Source organism: Monomorium pharaonis, chromosome 10 (genome assembly GCF_013373865.1).
Source record: "Monomorium pharaonis isolate MP-MQ-018 chromosome 10, ASM1337386v2, whole genome shotgun sequence".
NCBI classification, from domain to species: Eukaryota; Metazoa; Arthropoda; class Insecta; order Hymenoptera; family Formicidae; genus Monomorium; species Monomorium pharaonis.
In genome coordinates, this window is record NC_050476.1 from 1,209,020 (window position 1) to 1,225,399 (window position 16,380).

General features: G+C 49.1%; 2 protein-coding genes across 3 annotated transcripts in view; one reads left to right on the forward strand and one right to left on the reverse strand.

The window, feature by feature from the left end:
• Positions 1 to 16,380, reverse strand: part of LOC105830581 — a 128,711-nt gene that overhangs the window by 13,372 nt on the left and 98,959 nt on the right. The window contains exon 1 of one of the 2 annotated variants that reach the window (XM_028193859.2): positions 1,828 to 4,958. The exons of the other annotated variant lie outside the window; for it this stretch is intronic. Coding sequence (XP_028049660.1) covers positions 1,828 to 1,929 — 102 coding nt within the window. The 5' untranslated portion in view covers positions 1,930 to 4,958. Of the gene's footprint in view, positions 1 to 1,827; positions 4,959 to 16,380 lie in introns of those variants that run through there. 2 annotated transcript variants of the gene reach the window in all.
• The window catches only part of LOC105833412 (atrophin-1), a 117,717-nt gene continuing 108,391 nt past the window's right edge, over positions 7,055 to 16,380 (forward strand). Inside the window, exon 1 of the mRNA XM_028193860.2 lies at positions 7,055 to 9,662. Within this exon, the coding sequence (XP_028049661.2) occupies positions 9,448 to 9,662 (215 nt within the window). The 5' untranslated portion in view covers positions 7,055 to 9,447. The remainder of the gene's footprint in view (positions 9,663 to 16,380) is intronic.

The following is a 16,380-nucleotide window of genomic DNA, read 5'->3' on the forward strand; positions in this document are numbered from 1 at the left end:
CGCGATCATAAGAAAGAAAAAGAGGCGGTTGAATACGGCGTTTTGAATGAATTTGCTGCGATGAATCTCTACGGAATTTTTATGTTTTTTCTAAGGCGAGACGGATGCTTTGGGAGTACCTAAAATCGAGCATCGCGTAAAGTATCACGGAATGATGTTTCATCATCATAAGTTTAATTATTTTGTGACACTTCTTCATTAAGAGAACTCTAATGAAAGCGCGTACTCGCGGCGGAACGCATTTGTTTCAATTAATAATGCATTTCGGCGGCAGCTACATACGAATATTTTTCCCGCCACGAATGTCAAATATATCATCCGGATACTCTTGGCACAATTAAGAGAACATAATACCGAAATTATTCCGCGCGTGCTAAAAATCCTGCCCCTTAATTTTATCCGACTGTAAAAATAGGCGAGGAAAAATCGCGGATCATCCGCCGAATGGACTCACCGAGATATTCCCATTATCTTAGAATCCCCGAATAGGACTGCTCGCTGCAAAATTATATGCAAGTACCAGCTCGGACTTGGAATCGTCGCGTCGCGTGATCTACGTGACCTTCTTCCCCGATGTGATCTAAACGAAGGAGAACAAATCGTAGACAACTTGGCGCGCACTTTTCTCTCCTCGCAATCGAGAAAAATCCTGCGAGAGAAAAATCTTGTTGGAGGAGAGAAGAGGAGGCCAAGAACATGGCGTGGGTGACTGGCAGCCGGTGCACACGAGAGCAATCTGCACCACCACAATCACGGAGGAAGGGAACCCCCGACCGCGTCGTCCCGGTTCTCGTTTCCACTGAACGAAAACGCACGTACGCGGTTTGCGCGCTCTTGGTCAGTGGTACGCTTGGAGAAGACTGCTCGTATTCCGCAGTTTTCTCACACGAATTGGTGGCTGATTTTTCGAGTTGAAAAAGAGAGATACTAACATTTACAAGAATGAAGTAACACCAGACGCGATATGAGGATGAATTCTAAATATCTTGAGCAAGCCGTTGTAGAAAATCACTGTAGCCTAATTGTTTCTTTATAAATTAGATCATAAAGAGATCACCAATCATATCTCAGTGTTTTAGAAAATGACAAGAGATCTTAATTTTGATCGAATTAAGTTAAAATTGTGAAGATGTCTAAATAGCTTTAACAATATAAAGTATATCATTAAAAATATCTACTTCCGACCTAGTCAAACTTTCAGCGGTTTTTTTTTTTTTTTCATTTTCTTCCGTTTCGCCTGTAAGTTTTCATTTATCACACATTCGGGAATACGCCAGAAGCGATAAAGATGATAATACACTAGGCATGTCTTTCTAAAGTCAACATCACAAACCTCCTGTGTCCCATTTCGACCTCCGTGCTCGACATGTACGTTGTTCCTGACCAATCAAACTACGGTAGACTCGCATAAAAAAAGTATGCGCATCAATTTTTTAGCAGAAAAAGAAATCACAATTAATCCATTTCAATAGTCTGAAGGAATAAATACGGTATTGTCTTCACAACAGTTATAAGACAAACAATATGTTTGCCGCGATTATCGAGCCGAAACGACGGTATTACTTCCGTAATTAATTTTAATTTTCAACTCGCAAAATTTTGCTAAACGTGCTTCTTTTTATCCACTCGCGCAGTTAAAAGGGGCCGTGATTGGTCAGGGAGGTACCTCATATATAACAAAGCGTCCCTATACATACATGCAACACACACATACACACACACACACACACAAATATATATATATATATATACATGCATTATATAAACATAACACATATACGCGTGTGCAATACGCGCGCGTTCTATGTATGTACACGTGCGACTTACCCCGGGAGATTCATACATAGTTTTGCACATATACATAAGCGAGAAGCGTTTGTTGAACCGTGCAAATCTTCTGCTCGGTGCACCAACACGGGCAAGGCGCATCCGCGTGCGCAGTATTCCTCTCCCTCTCTCTTCGTTTCTATCTCCTCTCTCTATGCATCTCGCTGCATATGGCTCTTCGTCTCCTGCCCATTAGCGAACGCTCCTACGTAACCCGTCGCGCACTATTCGCGCTATAGCTATATGGCTGAACCGCCGTATTTTCCTGTCTTTCTTGCACACGGACACGTGCATACTGCATACACGACAAACATATGTCTCTCTCTATCCCTCTCTCTCTCTCTCTCTCTTTCTCTCTCTGACCTAACGATGAAACTTACGCGCGTCTTAGATACGCACAGTCATGTGTGTATGTGCCCGTGTATGTGTCCTCATCTCTTTTTATCTTTACCGCGACGACTTTTTTCTTCTCTTTCTTCCCGCCTTGTCTATTAAGTGCACACGAACGCATTTTTCCCCTCTCTCTTCTCTCTTTCGCGTTCGCCATCTCTGTTCAACTAAAACCAAGCTCATAGTGCGCTTCGCGTTTCATGCGTCCCTCTTTCTCGTTCCTTCTCTGTTCAACTTGCCCGGATACTGTCGTATACGCTCGTCGCACCTCTCACGTACAATCCCGTGCCTTCCCTCCTTTCCTCTATCCCTCCTCACCAACCCATCGTTCTTATCTCCGTCCTTGGCCGTCGTGCGTGCACGCATACCGCCTATCTCCGTCGATCGCCAGTATATACACGCGAGTTCTCCCTCTCTTTGTTGCGAGCAGCGGCGAACACGGATACCGCGTGTGCGCGCAAGAGATGCCGCGAGAAGCAAGGGGGGTAGTGGGCAAAAGGGAAGGAGAGGGGAGAGAGAGAGAGAGAGAGATAAGGGGGAGAGGGAAGAGAAAGAGAGAAGAAGAGAAAATACGAGTACGAAGAGAAAGAGAGAGAGGGAGAGAAAAGACGAGGGTGGAAGAGGAGAGAAAGAGAGCTCCGCTCGCCTAGCGCACCATGGGCTTTTCTTGTATTCTATTGATTTTTCCAAAAGTTCGTGGTGGGAGTCTGGTAGTCTGTAGTGCGCGAGCTTGACGGCCCAGTGTGCATCCGCGGACGTGTGTGTAGAGTGTGTGAATGTGTGTGTGAGCTTCGACGATATCTCCGTCGCTATCCCACCGACTAGATCCCTCTTTCTCGCGTGCCAGTCTTATCCCTCCTCCGGGTGGTAGCTCCTCTCTCTCCCTTCCTCCCTCTCTCTCCACCCCCCCCTCCCTTCCTCCCTCTCTCTCTCTCTCTCTCTCTTGTGCGCGCGCGCGCGCGGAAAGGATGACGGTCCTCGTTCAACCTGTTCTGTCCTTCTCTGACGCACACACGTTCCGTACCCTCGTTATATCTCCCTCTCGCTCGATCCCTTTCTCTTCCTCCCACGCATGAACATCACCCTCTCCTCCTCCCTGACCGTACACATCCTTCTCGCTCATCGACCCCCGTCCCTCCCCCCATCGTCTCTCCTCCTCGTCGTGTCTTCCTCTCTCGTAACCTGGCTATGCGCACACGCACACACGGACACGTGTCGCTCCAGGCAGGAACGTGTCAAGAGGTTTTGACATTGACACCTTTGAGAGAAAGGAGAGCGAAATAACCCGATACGTAGAATTTCACTGTGGTTTCCTGAAGAGACTGTTTCGAAAATTTAATTAGGAAGAGATTTAATATGAATTATCACGTGAAACACTGTAAAATTCGGCACGCGAATTCTCGTACCGTTTGTTATAAGATACAGTTGAACAACCGTAACAAAAGTGAATTAATTATAAAAATAAAAAGACAACTAATATGCATTTGCTCGAAATACTCAATATTTAAGACACAAAAAATTTTATGTAAAAAAATGCATAGAAATCAATATTACATATTAAATGCCCCAAAAAGAATAAGATAGAAAGAGAAACGTGGTAAATGTTGCACTTTTGCGCAAAAGAAAACGGATTCCAAAAATCAACAAAACTGAAACAACACGGTTGCTCTGTTCGATTATAAGTTTCACGTATCTCATTTTCAAAACATAACAATATGAAAGAAACGGAGACATGAAATACTTTATGAAAAACGTATCATACATTATATTAGGTGCACTAAGTATTTTGTTTCATTAACGAAGAATGCAAACTTTTTCTCGCATGGGAAAAATGCATCGTTGGTCCAAGGAACATTCTAAAACGCGCGTTTCTCGCGGGCACGCGAATTCTCGTCGATCCTCGCTACGTCCCTGATTTTCCACCCACTCATCCAGCGCGGCAGGGTCACCGTATGCACCCACACTCCGCCATGCGCACTCGCACACGTGCACATGCGTGTCCACGTATACACGCATTTCTCTCTTCCTCGCGCTCGCCTCGGTGCTCGTAGTCTCGCGCATTGTACACATCGCGCGCACACAAACGCAAAGCTACGTGTGCACGCAGATATTGTACGTGCTGACGCATACGCACAACGTGAGCACAGCGAGCGGCGCACTATGGCGATGGCGACGGCGACGGCGACGACGTTCGTGCATCCAGGCGGAGCAGAATATAGGCGGCCAGGACGAAGGCAGCGGGCACCGACGATGACTGCGCGGTCGATAATTCCAATCGATTAACAATAAGAATCAACGTCGGAAGAGAGGGGAAAGGCGGAGAACTGGAAAAAGAAGGCACGGAATTGATTTTGCGCGAGAGCTGGACCCTGTCCGATATTTTCGTAGTCTTCTACCCATTTTTTTTTCGTTCGCTGACCGCGTGCGTACACACGAGGTTTATTTTGGTTACACAAAGCACACCGTGTGCACCATGTTGTGTCCAGGCGGGAGAACGGAATCGGAAATCAACTCTGGGGGAATAATAATACAATTTGTTTCTTCTCTCCGCGAGGATCGATCACGCCGCTCGCGATCCACGACGGTGCGGCGGCGGCGACGGTGACAATGACGACAACGACGACGACGACGACGATGATGATGAGGATGGCGAGCCGCATCGCGACGTGGCCGATTAATACCGCAATCGTTAATTGTTTATCGGTGTCGCCGGGATTACATCGCGAGTAGAGTAATGAAAACGTAGGGAAAATATAGATATGTATTATTAGAGAAGTGTATTACATGCTACACATCCGGTAAAACCGATTGTTAATACCAACCCGTTTCAGCCGCACTTCAACCCTATATTCCTCCCCCCCCCCTCTCTCTCTCTCTCTCTCTCTCTCTCTCTCTCTCTCTCTATATATATATATATATATATATATATATATATATATATATATCCTAACTTATTTTATATTCAATTCGAAACTCTCGCGCAATCGGAGAATTCAAAACCATCCTGAACGAGCTCCCCATTCGAGAATCGTTCGGTAGGCAATGATTGCATAATCATTATCTATCACCTGCAAAAATTTCCGTATTCACACAAGGAGAACAATCTACTTGGGATTAAACAAAGTCTAAGAGTATGTAGTTAGAGTTAAGAGACGTTATTTTACTCCCGAACAAGCTTCAAATTGCGCACTGTTCGAAATCGTTCCCGTACATAAAAAAATTGACCCTATAAAAAATCGTTGACTTTCTGATATTTTTGGTAGATGCCACCTGAATGCAGCATCGTCAATGTAATTTTGAACACGAGGCCTTACAATACGTTGACCCCGCGGAGTATTTTCAGTAATCGAAATTAAGAATGCATCATCCGAATCTAAACTCGTCGTCGAACTGTTTGCAATATTTACGAGCTTCTTTACAGTAACTGCTGCTCCGCGATGTACATACTTCTCGCAAACTTTCTGCGAACGATAATCGTTCGTAACTTTACACATGTACGTTGTGTCGAACCGAGTTGGGAATCGAATCGAGCATTTTATCTAAGAGTCGCTCCGTTACACAGAGACAGTAGTAACGTGTATTTCGAAGTGCTGTTTTTGCGAAACTGTTAGCATTGTCAGTAGATTACAGAAGCCAATATAAGACGTATTAATGGTGACGATGGGAACGAGGACGACGACGACGACGACGACGACGACGACGAAGGCGAAGAAGAGGAGGAAACCTAGAGACGAAGACGAAGAAGAGGAAGAAGACCAAGACGACGATGAAGACGGGGATGCTCAAGGAGGCTCGCTAGTGTGTAGGATCTAAAAAAAGATCACCTACGTAAATATGTGAGCGCGAACCCGTCTCCCCCGGTCGCATCTTCAAGAATCCGCCGTTGCGACATCCTCCACGCAAATACAATCTCGCCGTTCGCGCGGCACTCATTTGCATAATGTCCTCGGTCCATAGGTGGAAAGGACGTACGATCCGTTGTAAATTCGGTCCCGGTTCGCCGTCGGCTGCGGAGAGTGACCGTTATACGTCGTCTCTCTCCCCCCCCTCCCTCCCTCTCTCTCTCTCTCTCTCTCTCTCTCTCTCTCTCTCTCTCTCTCTCTCTCTCTCTCTCTCTCCGCGCAGTGATGCCTTATCGTCGATGCGGCCGACGTAGTCGCACGACGGGTAACGATCGCGCAGCCCCGCACTCGCGATCGATCTATCTCAATCGATCGCCGGGGCGCGTGCCGCGATTTATCATCGATCGCCGCGCGCCGGCGATCGATTAGCTCTGTTGAGTCCGCTCATCGGCTATCCTTGGCCGCGAGCGAGACGAGGACAGTCGTAAAAAAAAAGAGACGAAAATGGAGGATGAGAGGAATGAGAGACGTACAAAGAAAGGAGAAGAAAGATGGGGGAGAAAGAGGGCAAACGAAAGGGGAGGGCGGTGGGTGTGGGAGGTAGATGAGGGTGACGGACGAAGAGAGAGAGAGAGTGACGGAGACGAAACGACAGCGATAGAAAAGGAGGGAAGCGACGAGGAGAGAGAGGAAGCGCGCACGTGCGTGGGAGAGAGAGGAAGAGGAAGAAACGGAGAAGTACGTTCAGGAGGAGCGAGAGGGAAGGAAAAGGGAAAGGAGAATGCGAGAGTTCGATGGGGCAGAGAGAGAAAGAGGGAGGGAGGGAGGGAGGGAGAGAGAGAGAAAGAGGCGGATGGGAGGGGCAGGAAGGGCAAGACGGAGAGAGACGGAGGTCGGCGGGAGTGCGAGGTAGCGAAGGACAGACTGCGCCGGACCAGCCACAGCCACCGCCGCCGCCACCGTCGCCGCCGCCGCCGCCTCCACTACCGCCGCGCCGCGCCGCGCCGCGCCACGCCGCCGCCTCCACCGCCGTGAGGCTTCGAACCCGAACACAGCCGAACGTCGTCGAGCGACAACGGAAACGTACGAGCGGTGCGGTTCGAGCGGCCGAGCGAACGATACGGCCGAGCAGTGCGGTGCCGACTCTTGCTGCCGCGGTTGCAGATTCCGCGGTGTGTGTGTGCGCGCGTGTTTACACGACGAGAGGGAGCGAAAGAGAAAGAGAGAGAAAGAGCAAGAGGGAAAGAGTTTGCGCCGCGGAGGCGAGGGCAGGAGAGAGATAGAGAGAGAGAAAGAAAAAGAGAAGAGAGACAAGCTCGCGCGAGAGCGGAGGAGAAACGCAAAAAGCGGCGGACAAGTCGGCGGAGCCGTCCGCGGTGCGTGTTTCGTCGTGCAAGTCCCTCTCTCGCAGGAGGAGTTACGTGTAGCGTAGCGTGAGTACGCACGCACGCACGTACATACGTACATACGTACGTCTCGGCTCGACGACGACGACGACGACGACGACAACGACAACGACGACGACGACGACGACGACGACGACGACGACGACGACGTATCGCGGAGTGCGCGCAACACGAGCGGCGACAACGACGACGATCGACGGAGGCCGACGGGCGAGACGTACAGCGGCGAACCTCGCGCAACGTCGTCGTGCTCTCCGCGCGCGACGTGACCGGCACGCACACGCCGCGAGAGAGACCGCCGCGAACGCTCCAACCACCCTGCCTTTAACGGGGCGTGGGTGCCAACCACACCGCGCCGCACCGCACCGCACCGCGTCGACGGTGGTGCGGCGAGACGGCGGGCGGTGCGCGTAATTCAAAAGGTGCGCGCGACGGCCGCGGCGAGAACATGACAGACGATACGGAGTATTGCGCGAATTCGAGGCGGCAGCGCGTCGCGGGTGAAGAAGGGACGATAATATAAACGTGAGGTGAAAGGTAGAGGAGGAGAGAAAAGTGAGAGAGAGAGAGAGAGAGAGAGAGAGAGAGAGAAAAGGGGGACGCACGCGAGGCCGAGGGAGGAGAGAAACTCCTCCGAGAAAGAAAGCTCCCAAACCCAAGTACATCCGCGCGGCCAGTGATCCCGTGTGTTGCGGCTCGCGTGTGTTGCGCGCGAGAGCGCGTCTGGGGTGAGTGTGTGTGAGAGTGCAAGAGGACCCAGGTCGTGCGTGCGTGTGCGCGCGCGCGCGCGCGAGTGGGCCCAGGAGAGAGAGCGAGAGAGAGAGAGAGAGAGAGAGAAGAGAGAGAGAGAAAGAGAGAGAGAGAGAGAGAGAGAACTTTGGTGGCTTCCGGCCGGTCGGCGCGGAGGCGTTCCGGTTGGCGATCGCGCGGTTTCGCGGAGAGGATGCTGGTAACGTCGCCGACGGTCATTACAACGAGGCCAATGATGACGACCTCGCGAGGTCTCGACTGAGATAGATTTCATCAAAGAGAGAAAAAGAGAGAAAGAGAGAGAGAAAGAAAGAGAGAGAATAAGAGAGAGAGAGAGAGAAAAATTGTCGCGCGGTGCGCCGCATCGTCGTCGTCGACATCGGGATTCCGTCGCCGCGACGGTGGCATCGACGAGCGGTCGTCGTGCCGCTGGCCGCGGCGCGCGCGTTTCGATCGTTAATCAGGTGTTATCCCCGGATCAGGTGTTGGCGGGACGCAAAAAACCGCAATCAGCGGGTGCCAACTACGAATCGTCATCGACAGGATTTTGACGAACGAGAGAGAGAGAGAGAGAGAGAGAAAGAGACACGCGGAAAGTCCGTCACAGACTTCGCAACGGCAACGGTGTGCCGTTCGCTAAACACTGCGAATGATAGTCGCATCCACGGGGATACCACCGATGACTATATTCTCGACCGCTGTCGTTAAAGACTAGATATCGCATCCTGCGACTATTCGCGATCCTAGCAATTGAGGAACAACGAGGGTTATTATTTGCGAGCACATTGTTCGCGGTCACGGTAATCGAAAGTCTCGCGCTCGCTCGAAGAAGAGGTCGTACAACCGCGACCATTCCGCGATCACGCGATCCCGAGGAACCTTTCTTGGAACCATCCGCGATCCTAATAATCGCCTACGAAGGATCTCGGAGCAGACTATCGATCTTAGGCCGTACGGTGGGCTTCGCCGTCACGGAGGAACCGTATTCACCTTACGGAGGGATTACCTAGGCTCGTTCCTGTCCTGGATACAACTAGCTCGTCGTTGAAACGACCTGTCCACGTTTTTGGCAACGGGTGACGAAGCCGTCCACGCGAAGCCGCGATCCGGAGATACAGAGGAGGAGGAGGAGGAGGAAAAGGCGAGAGATAACGCGCCAGGAGCGACGTCGCGACGCCGGCCGACGGTGAATCACTTCCGGTGAAACCGACAACGCAAACGACACAGCCAGGATGCAGGTGGCAACGTTGTTCAGGGAGAGCGCTACCCTGCTGGGTGCATCCAGCCTGGACCCCCCGCAGACTCACCATCATCAGAGTATGCATCAGCCGCAGCCGCAACAGCAGCAGCAGCAGCAGCAGCAGCAGCACCAGCAGATGCAACAGCAGCAACAGCACGCCACCGACATGCACCTAGTCGGCCACCACATGCAGCACCACTACAAGATGTGAGTATCCGCCTCTCTACCGTTCTTTTCGAGCACTGATGCCGGCAACCCGCGCCCGACGCTCGAAAGTGTTCGACCTTCGAGCCCGCCGCTCTGGCAAACTGGCGGCTACGCGCGCGAGAGATGGCCGTTCCATCCGTAGCCATGCCGGTATACCTGCGTCCAAGTTGTTAACTTCACGAACCGTCGAGATCGTCGGAGTCGAAGACTTCTCGTGAAAGAGCGAAGCTGTAGTAGGATCCCTTCTCGCGCCGCTGCATAAAATATTGCTCGGCGCGTCGAGTTACTTTAGTCTCTTTGTTCTCTACATCTTTGAAATTTGTGAAGGCTTTTGAAATAGGCTCTTTGTAAAAAAAAAAAAAAATAAATAAAAGATGTTCACGCAGATCACAGGCGTTACAAATAGACAAAAAACACTTCAGGTTAATTAATTTTCACGTTAACGTGAAAAAAAAACTATTTTCGGAGACAAATAGTAACGAGATACTGAACTTTACGAGTCGTTTACCTTGGACGCAGAATTGAAGAGCCGGAAAACTAAAATTGCCGAAAGGATCGTCGATATTTCGCTCTTTCGTCAGAGAGCTGAATAATGAAGGCGATTTTGCGACCAGTTGCTTCAATTGTTGTAGAAACCGGGGCGGTTTTTGCGGTCAAAACAGCATATAACCGGTAAACCCATTTCGCTTTTTCCACCGGATAGATGCTGTCCAAACACGGCTGGCTTTTGCATCAATACACCAGCCACTAAACGGCAAACTATATTCGTATACCAAACTAAGCGGCAAATGTTATTTGCCGAACACTAAAACCTGTAAAACCCATCCGTTCGAAGAAGCGACCTTGACGGCTTCTTACACGCGTACCTTCGCGTTAACTCCACGTGACGGTATAATTTAGTGCGCTCACCTCTCTCCCTCCCTTCGCGGTGGTGCATTTCTAGGTAAGATTCCTGTCGCAGAACGATTAGACAAGAGAAAATAATAAAGGGCGACGCGAAGGGCGATGTTATCCCTCTCGTGCGCGGATGCCGCTTCTTATTACCGTCGAACTCAATGGAGAGGGACTGTTTCCTCGACATCTTTAATTAAACAATTTTAATCAAACGGTAAGAAAAGCGCGTTTCGAAAGAGGCGAGGGTGGAAGGGAAAGGAAAAGGAGAGTCGCGCAAAAACGTATGGTGTCGACATTTTCCGCGACGACAATCGCGAATCCATCCCTCTCGCAGCTTCTAATTTTTTTCTTCGATTCGCCGCCGGAATGATCGACGGAGTGTCGTCGCGCCGCTAAAAATGTTTATTTACGTTCATCGGGGATATCGACATTAACCTTTTAAACGACGCGGTCGGATGGCGTTATAACGTTGCCGGCGGTATCGCTGCCATTCATATTTGTTTTTATCCGCGCGGCCGCGTGTGTGCGCGCACGGAAATATCTTCGAATGGAAACGGCTGGACGCGATACGATTTTATGAGCCACATGTTCCCGCAATATACGCGGACAATACAAATGGCGACTTAGATCAGCAGGTGAATTCTTCCCGGCCGAGCGGGAGAGAGAGAAAGAAAGAAAATGTCTCTCTCCCTTTCTCTCTTTCCCTATTCCGCCGGCAAAAGCGAAATTGTTCTTGCCATTTCTTTTTCAATATCTCTTGCTTTATGAATGGGATAAGAGGAAAAAGAGAGAGAGAAAGCACGCGGTAGATTCACACGATGTGCTGCGGGAAGAACTTGCCAGACTTTATAAATGGTGGCCTCAAGTGGCTTTAAGTAGAAGAAGTCGTGCGAACGGTTATAAACGGCAAGAAAAACAGAAAACCGCGCGCGAGAATCGAATGTCATCGCACTGCTTGCTTGCTGTTGCTCTGTCGCTTTTACTCGCATTATTATTCCTGTTATGACACGAAACGTTGAATTTTAAATGGCCAATTTCTTTTTCATAGACTTACAAGAGAGGGGGAAAGAGGGAGAGAGAGGGAGAGAGAGAGAGAGAGAGAGAGATACTCGAGAATATTGAGATAAGAATTTCTAATCAGGGCCCAGGCGTATCGCCACGAATTATCTGGTTGACTTCACGCGAATAACATATTTCCCGGGAAGCCTAACATACTTTCCGCGGGGACACATCCGCGACACGCTAGCCGTTTAACTTGGCGAGCGGTAAGACGCTCGGAGTCTTGTTCAAGAGCATCCTGAATCGTGTATTATGCAAATTCGATAAGTCTTAAAATCTGATTTACGGCATATCCGCAATAAACGGCGTTCGAAGGCACACGAATGGAGGCGCGACGAACTTGAGACTCGGCCTCGCTCGCGACTATGCGTTGTATACGGGAACGTTCTTTGCGATAGCGTCGCCTTTTGCGCCGGGCGCAACTGATAAGCATGCAAAGCCGATCGCGGTATCGCGACCAAGGGTCATTTCTTTCCGAGGCGTCGATGAGTCAGTCGTGAAGACAGAAATAACGCGCCGTGCCGCGGATAAAAAGGAGCGCGCGATAACTCGGCGCGAGACGAGAGAGTGTACGTTCGTTCCGCTCCAATTTTGAAATACGGGGGACGATCTATCATCCTTGAAAATTGGAGTAAAAGCTCCGCCTTTTTTTTTACCAGTTCGCCCAGTATTTGCAACGTTTCCGTCGGTGCCGATACATTAAAACAGGCTATCGAACGCATGATAAATCGGACGGTTTTTTTTTTTTTTACATCGCCGTCCTAGTACCCCGTGTCTCTGTGATACATATAAAAAAAAAGTCACGTTTCGATAATACGCAGCGCGAATACGCGTTATACGGGGTATCTCTAAATTGATGGAACTCTGAACGAGCGATCCAAGTCACTGTAAACAAGAAATTCTTCCAGCGATATGTACAATCAAACGGATAATGAAGCTGTGTCGATAAAATAAGCGCACCATATAACAAATAACTGCAAATAAATCTGTGTTGAAACACTATTCAAACTTTTCATGATTTAATCCTTCCTCAATGATGACTCTTGTTGGTAGGAAATTCTATCATCCCTCCAGTTTCTCTAAAGGCGTAACGAACGAACGAATATCCCTCTGCCCTTTTTCGGACGACCCTCACTGAAAGAAGCGTCATCATCGACCGTGTCACGCGTCTTACGTTGTCACGCCGCAGGTTCAAGTTTTTGATTAAATTTGTTCATCTGTGTTCTAAATTCGTACATATTCAAAAGCTCGTGAGATGAACGCCACACGGAGATTTCCCCGCGATCTCCCGCGGCAAAAGTTATCTGGACTTTCATTGAGATGCGAATGGGCCGAGAGGCGAGCATCTCGCGCGCGCGCGCGTGATAGAGAGACAGAGAGAGAGAGAGAGAGAGAGAGAGAGAGAGAGAGAAATTGTCGGTCGTTGCGGCGTGTCGTGTATCGCGGGTCCCAACGAAATTTTACGTAACATGTAAATGTGCGCTCCGTCGTGAATGCGGTCGCGTTACCGTGCCTCTTTCTCTTCGTCTCTGTTTCTCTCTTTCTCTCTCCTTCGTTTTCTACCTCGCCGTCTCTTTTTATTGCTGAAGCGGCACTTACGAAACCAGTTTCGGCTGTAGACCGACGGGCTCTCTCGGTCTCTCTTTCAGGATACGGCCGACGAATTTTTTCTTCCACGAGCGCGAGAGAGCGAACGCCCCTCCTCTCCTTCCCTTCCCTCTTCCTCGTGTAAGTTCAGAAATATTATCACGTGTCGCCCCAAAGCGGTTCTCTCTTCCCTCCTCCCCTTTCCCCCCCCCCCTCTCTCTCTCTCGTGTGTCACAGTGAAATCCCCCGCGAGCGTGGTAGTACCCCTTCGGAGGGGGTGACAGAGAGGCTGCTGCAGGCTTCGAGAGCCCCTCCTTTGCAAATTTCGTCACGCGCGCCGAAGGGACGCGCTGCCGGCTGACACTGCATTTGTATTCGTTGCGCAAGGTCCGGTCGCGCCCTCGTTCCTTAAACAGTATAATTTGCGGAATCTCGTCGTTGCGACGACGAGCGCACTCTTTCTCCTCTCTCTCTCTCTCTCTCTCTCTCTCTCTCTCTCTCTCTCTCTCTGCTCCTCCTCCCTTCTCCGAGCTTCCGTCGAACCGCGTCAGATTATAAAGCATCGAGATCGGCGGTTGCATCGAGTTCTACGCTCGTACGTACTTGCGGAAACATCGCTTCCCCGAGTTTCTCGAACTCGCGAGAAACTCGCGCGTGGGTCGAACTTCCCGTAAAAATCGCGGCTTTCGTCTACTTCGCGAACGTCGAGGTAAATTCGCCGAGGTGAATCGCGATCGCGTGAAGCGTGCGCGCATGCACCTTTCCGACGTGAGCACCGAGAACTGCACACGCTTTTCAAATCTCGCGTGGGTGGTTCGTCGTATTGATGCGTCAATTCGTCGGATTAATATCGCACCCCGCGGTTTTTCAATTATCGCGAATAGAATATCGCGCACACGGCGTAAAGACATATAACTCGATTATACGGTATTATGATGTCTCGATGAAATAGCTTAATATAATTTCCGTGTAGGACGCACGGCGAATCTGACAGTACGATAATTAAAGTGCGCATTGCTTTATCGCTATCAGGGGAACTCTCTCTCTCTCTCTCTCTCTCTCGTTCGCTCTTGACTCGGTCAGCTACTGAAAATTAGTCTCTGGCTAAACTCGATTATCTCCCGATCGGAAATATCGATAGATTTGCTAAACACTCATCCCGATAAAAAGGATAACTCGATCAGCGCGCACGTGCGCAAAACGTACGAGGGAAATATCTAATAACGATATAGGCAAACCATAGAGTCTATATTTTTCCTGTATAAAAAGAAAGAAATACTTAAAGCTAAAAATCAAATAAAAATTATAAAGGAAAAAAACGTATCGATTGAATTTTACCTTTGTCTAAATACGAATTGTTGTTCCTAATTTTAGTCCCTACGTTTAGTCCAAGAAAACCGACAGATTGATACTTGATGCGTATAATGATCAACGAAGAGACCTGCGGTGCACTTTGCGCGCGATAAGTTTTAATTGCATCACTGAGTGATTACAAAATCGCCATCGGATCGTATGCGTTCGCGTCTTTTTCGATCCTTCCGCACCGAAATTAGATTCGAGCCGTGTGCTGATTAGTATTTAATTGCAAAGTTCTGACGGGAGAGGAGAGGAGAGAGGGAGAGAGAGAGAGAGAGAGAGAGAAAACGATGCTTGCAAATTTTATCACGTTTCGCTGAGGAACGCGAGTGCATTTGCATTCGTCGCGCCGCCGTCGGGTCCGCCGCCTCGCGCTCCTCGCAATCCTTAAATTGCGGAATGTAATCAATGGATAGAATCTGTTGGAAAGACCAACGTTTCCGACTACATTTACCGGCAAACACTTTCACGGTACACGCTCGATGAGCATCGAGATAACGAAATCAATAGTGCCGCGCATAAACGCTAATCTTTATGAATTCAAATTTAATTTCTCAATGAGCTCAATCGCAGCCCGACTGCGATTCTTACGATCGAAATATGCCAATTCTTGCGCCTCCAGAGGAGAAAGATAGGTTGCCGCTATGCATTTTCAAGTGTTATATAACTTTATCCGTCTTCTCTTTCTCCCTGATGTCATTAAATTATGTGAACGACCTCGCTGAAAATAGTCGGGCGGCGTCATGAGTCGTCGATAAATGGTCCGCGTTAACGTAATTCTCTAGCCACTTCATCTTCCAGTAATACTTTCTCGACTACTCTCTACCGAAAGTGTGCTCGTGCGTGTATCACTTCATAGGCAATAATTTCACGCGTCGTTATGCAACCGTTTTAGAATCCGAGGAGGTTATCGTCGCGAGAGCGCTCTATTTTTGCAAGCGCAGCGGATTTGACGTAAATGACACGGCCGCGGTCTCGTCTCTCGATTCGCACGACGCGATAACGCGAAAAGAACAACAAGATCGGCGAACGCGCGCGCTTTTCTCCTTTTACTATTCTATTAAAACGTCGATCGCGAGTATATACGGTCTATAAAGTTACTGGCCGAAAACGAAGCCGGCGCGGCCGAAGGTCGTGATCCTGGAGAATCGAGTTTCGAGACGTCCGAGACGCCGCGGCGCACTTTCCTCCTCGTTGAGAGTCGCCTTGCTTTCTCGGGAACCAACCAGTTCGCCACGTGTCGTTACAACGTGGCGCACATTTTTCACCCGGGGACGTCGCCGTCTAGTTACTCCAGTTTCCGAGACGGCAAAGTTTCTACGCGATGTACGGAATCCTTCTTACAATTTCCCCCACGCGCGCCGAGAACAACGATAGTTGAGATAAAAATACGATGTAAACGTTGAGAGAGAGAGAGAGAGAGAGAGAGAGACTTGTGTAAACTTAAATACAAACGTAATCGGGAATGTTGCGTTGCAATTATAAAAGAGTAGAAAAAGTTGTGTAGCGGCGAGAGTGTGCGGGAGATGAAACTCGTTTCTACGCGGAGAAAGTATGAAAGATTCACCTCTTTTTTTTCTTTTAATCAAAAATTCGTGTGATTATATAACCGAGGCCAATAATAGCCTCTGGATCATAAATCACCAGTAGCTACGTGATTTATACGTGGCTAAGTTGAAACAATTAGTGATAATTTTTCTTCGTAACACTTTTGAAGTTGCGTGTGTCTGATCGCACACATTAATAACGCTACATTTTCGAAAGGGGAAAGACTTATCTTTCACGACTGACAAATTTTAAAAATATAATAATAAATTTATGA